The 4067-nt window shown below is 42.2% G+C and overlaps 1 protein-coding gene across 3 annotated transcripts in view; it reads left to right on the top strand.

Moving 5' to 3' along the window:
• The window catches only part of LOC105887120 (polycystic kidney disease protein 1-like 3), a 24642-nt gene extending 22189 nt beyond the window's left edge, over nucleotides 1–2453 (top strand). For all 3 annotated transcript variants that reach the window (XM_023514086.1, XM_023514085.1, XM_023514084.1), the window contains exon 6: nucleotides 2229–2453. In XM_023514086.1, the coding sequence (XP_023369854.1) occupies nucleotides 2229–2399 (171 nt within the window). In that variant the 3' untranslated portion in view covers nucleotides 2400–2453. The remainder of the gene's footprint in view (nucleotides 1–2228) is intronic.
• The last annotated feature ends 1614 nt before the right edge of the window (nucleotides 2454–4067 follow it).

Below are 4067 nucleotides of genomic sequence, written 5' to 3'. Positions count from 1 at the left end.
AAAAAAAAAATCAGTATTCTCCAAGCTTTGTTCTGCAGAATAACTACCAATAGCCCTTAAAGTTGAAAGAGTTAAAAATACCACTCTTGTATAGTTAAAGACATTTGAAAAACATAGCTACAAAAAGGTCACTCTGACTTTTGTAGTGTTTTTGAAATGCAAGAGATAAAATTCCTGTGTGAAATATGCAACTATTCTTATCACAGAAAAGAAGTCAAGGCCCAATTCTGTCGTGTTAAATTAGCTCTTTGAAGCCTCCTAACATAATTTGCTTTTTCACAGCTTTACTATTCTTTGTCTAATTCAGTATATGAGTTACTGACTCCAACTGCTTTTTGGGGGTTCTCATTTCCTTATGAGGGCTCTCGTGCCACATACAACTTATATTCAATAAGTTTATATACTTTTTCTCCTGTTAACCTGTCTTCTGTCCATTTAATTCTCAGGCCCAGCTAGTACTTCAAGTGGATGGAGAATTTTGTTTTCTATAAAATGTTACCAGAAGGGGAAAAACAAAGATTTTTGACTATAGGACTTCTCAGAGTCTTTCATGGGTCCTAAGTCTAACCACCTCCTCCTCAATGTTGTCACCACTGTCACATCCCAGTCCAAACCAGCATCATCTGCTCATCTCTAGGGTTCTTCTCTTGCCCCCTCTTCTGTCCTCAAAACAGAATGGGTGAGCCTTTAAGACACAGTGATGCTTTAACACAGGAGAGAGTTCATGCCACTGCTTGGCAAGGCCCCCAGTATCTTCCCATCTTGTTCAAAGTAAAATATTTATTCCCTTCAATTGTCTGACATGTGACCCTCCTCCAACCCCAGGTTCTTTTCTGTCCCCTTCCCATTACCTTTGCTCATCTAGCCTCCTTGGTCTTTCTCAAACAAATCCAGCAGGCCGTGGCCCCAGGGCCTTTGCACGCCTCATATGCTCTTCGTCTCCCTTTATTCAGCTCTCAGCAAAAATGTCTCCTGACCTCTGAGTATAGAGAAAAAGTATCTGAAACAAACCCTTTCTCTCCATCTGCTTACCCTTATTTTTTTCATCACCCTTACTCAGTACATGATAAAATCTGTCTGCCTCCACCATTACCGTGGAAGCCCCACGAGGGGATGGATGGACTTGGCTCATCTTGTTCATTGCTGTAGTTGACCCAAAATAGGTGACTGAGACAAAGATCTCAATCAGTGGAGGTTTATCAGGCCCAAACTGAGGGTGCACCTGGGACAAATACAAATCACAGACAAACCCCTGGCTGCTTCTCCAAAAGGGAATGTGGAAGTTTCAGTATTTAAGGAGGAGTAGGGCATACAGAAAGGAAAAGAAAAAAGTGGGGCTTGGGGATTGTAGGATAAAATGGTTACATTGTTGTGCCATCTAGAAAAATATCCATTTTACAAAAGATGAGGTGAATGTTAGAAGAAAATAAGCAGAGAGGCACAAAGGAAGCACCAGTTATGCAGATGTCCCTGGGTGGGTGGAAGAATGTTTGATCCTGCTTTGTATCTGTTCTACACCTGTGAAGACAAACTTGGAATTCACTATTAGGGTGGAATTGGATGGACTTTGAGTTTAGGAGCTAGACGTGGCCTGCGGACCTAAAGTTATAATTTTCATGTCCTGTCACACAGGACACCAGCAAGGAACGTCCTTAATGAATGACCCCTGGGGCCAGTTATTCCCAGATGCCTAAGGCCTCTACCTTCCCTTTTATATAAGAAGTTGAGGATCGGGGTGGTCCTGAAATTTTTATTTTCTTTTACACTGTATTCCAGGTTCTCCAGAATATTGCTTAGCACCTTATGGATGTTTTGGATTTTGTTGGGGGTGGGGGGAGGTTGTTGTTTTCTAACTTCCCAAGTCTAGCAAGAAGCACCTTACAGATATTTAATAATTTATTGAATGATTGACAGTAAATACACTAATGTCAGTTGTGAATCTTAAAGAGATATTACAGCACGCGGACAGCTTTTTCAAAGCTGTTTGAGCACTGACTCTTTTGACAGAAATCCCTATTAATATCTCACAGGACATAGACGTTTCAGAGCAATTTGGGAATCACTGCCTTAATTATTCCTCATTTGGTAAAAGTCACGTTCAGCGTTTTCCTTTACCTATCTTCATCTGTTAGTTCAAGACCCTGTGTCATCCCATCCACCCATTCCCTTTAGTACAACCGAAAGTCACACCACAGGTAATACCAGTTGCATCTGTGCCTACCCGCCAGCCTCCCCCTGTGACAGCAGAGCGCAACAGGACTGCAGCTGTCACACATGCTGGAGAATCTGCAGCAGAAATAACTTCAAGCCCAAAGGAGGCCTCACATCAGACTGTCTTCACCACTCATCTGCAAACGTCCTTTCAGAATGCATCCACTCAGGTAAACATGGAAAATTGAAGGCACCCCTGGGTAGCCCTGGGACACTGAAAAAGCACATCTATTTTTAGCTTCTGTCATGGTGATGTTTCAAAAATGATGGCAGTAAGAAGAGCCTGGCTTATACTTCTGCCTCCTCGCAGAGCTATACCTAGGAATGCCTGACCGAGCAGCATACACCCCAGTGAAAAGCAAAACCAAAACAAGGTCATGAAAATATTCCAGAGTGAGCTTATGCCCATGTCCGTACTTAATGACTCACCTTTTAATGCTATTACGTGTAACACTTAAGCTGGGGAGCAGCTGTGTTCACCTGCCAGGCTCTGTCAGCAGCCGCAGCAGCTCCATCTACACAAAAACTCCACTCCCCATCCATCTTCTTTCACCTTGTTTCCTCTCCCGCAAACACAAAAAAGGGCAAAGCCATTTTGACAATGTTGACTAAAGAAGATATCCTGCTCCCCCCTCCTTTTTTTTTTTTTTTAAGTAACACAAGCACTATTTGTATGCAATCTAATACGCCCTGGCTGAAACATAATCCTATTTACTCTGAATCTGTTTTCAGTGGTTATGGAAACTAGATGGTCGCTATGATCTCGGCCGTCTATGGGGGGTGGGGGGTGCGAGTGACGTACAGTAGTTTAAACAAAGTGTTATTTTTTTCTTAAGTAAAGAGAAATTTGAAGCATAGAATATCCAAAACAAGTATAGAGGAAAATTATTAGGAATATTAAGAGAATTTAGCAATGTTGCTTAAGTATCAGCTCAGCATACGAAAGCTAAATTGTATTTTTATATATCAACAATCAGGTAGCAAAGTAGATTTTTTAAAAAGATAACATTGCAACTGCCTAGGAATAAATTTAACCAAAACTGGGTAAAAGTTCTCTGGAGATGACTATATAACTTTATTATGAGACTTTTTTTTTTTTTTTTGAGACAGAGTCTTACTATGTCACCCTTGGTAGAGAGCTGTGGCATCACAGCTCACAGCAACCTCTAGTTCTTGGGCGTAAGCGATTCTCTTGCCTTAGCCTCCCAAGTAGCTGGGACTACAGGTGCCCACCATAACACCAAACTATTTTTGTTGTTTTTGTTATTGTTATGGTTTAGCAGGCCCCAGACTGGGATTGAACCCTCCAGCCTCAGTATATGTGGCTAGCGCCCTACTCACTGAGCTATGGGTGCCAAGCTCATAAAAGACTTTGGGGGGGGAGGCACAGAGTCTCATTTTGTCACCCTCAGTAGAATGCTGTAGCATCACAGTTCACAGCAACCTCCAGCTCTTGGGCTTAGGCGATTCTCTTGCCTCAGTCTCCCAAGTAGCTGGGACTATAGGCATAAGAGACATTTTTAAAAGATAAGATAAATTATGGAATATTCCGTGACTCAGCCTGGATTCTGTTCTGAAATGTCAAATAAGGTACCCTTGGTGACTGGCGTCAAATAAGACCTGGCCTCTATTGGCAAATGTGTATTTGGGTGGCAACTGCATATCTTACCTGTCTCTTCCTGCCTGCTTCATTACCACACTGCAGTCCCAAAGTACAAAATTAAAATTGGGTGCTCCTCAATTCTAAGATCACTTTGCAAATTACCTAACTTCCCACAACTCTCTGAGTGAGAAATAACCCTATCCAACTGTGTGGTTCCCAAGGCCAGGGATGACTGAGCGAGGTAGCTCAGGCC

This window comes from Otolemur garnettii, unplaced genomic scaffold (assembly GCF_000181295.1).
Source record: "Otolemur garnettii isolate 467f Iridium unplaced genomic scaffold, OtoGar3 scaffold00047, whole genome shotgun sequence".
Classification (NCBI taxonomy): domain Eukaryota; kingdom Metazoa; phylum Chordata; class Mammalia; order Primates; family Galagidae; genus Otolemur; species Otolemur garnettii.
Note: the sequence above shows the minus strand (reverse complement) of the source record. Positions and strands in the feature narration are given on the sequence as shown.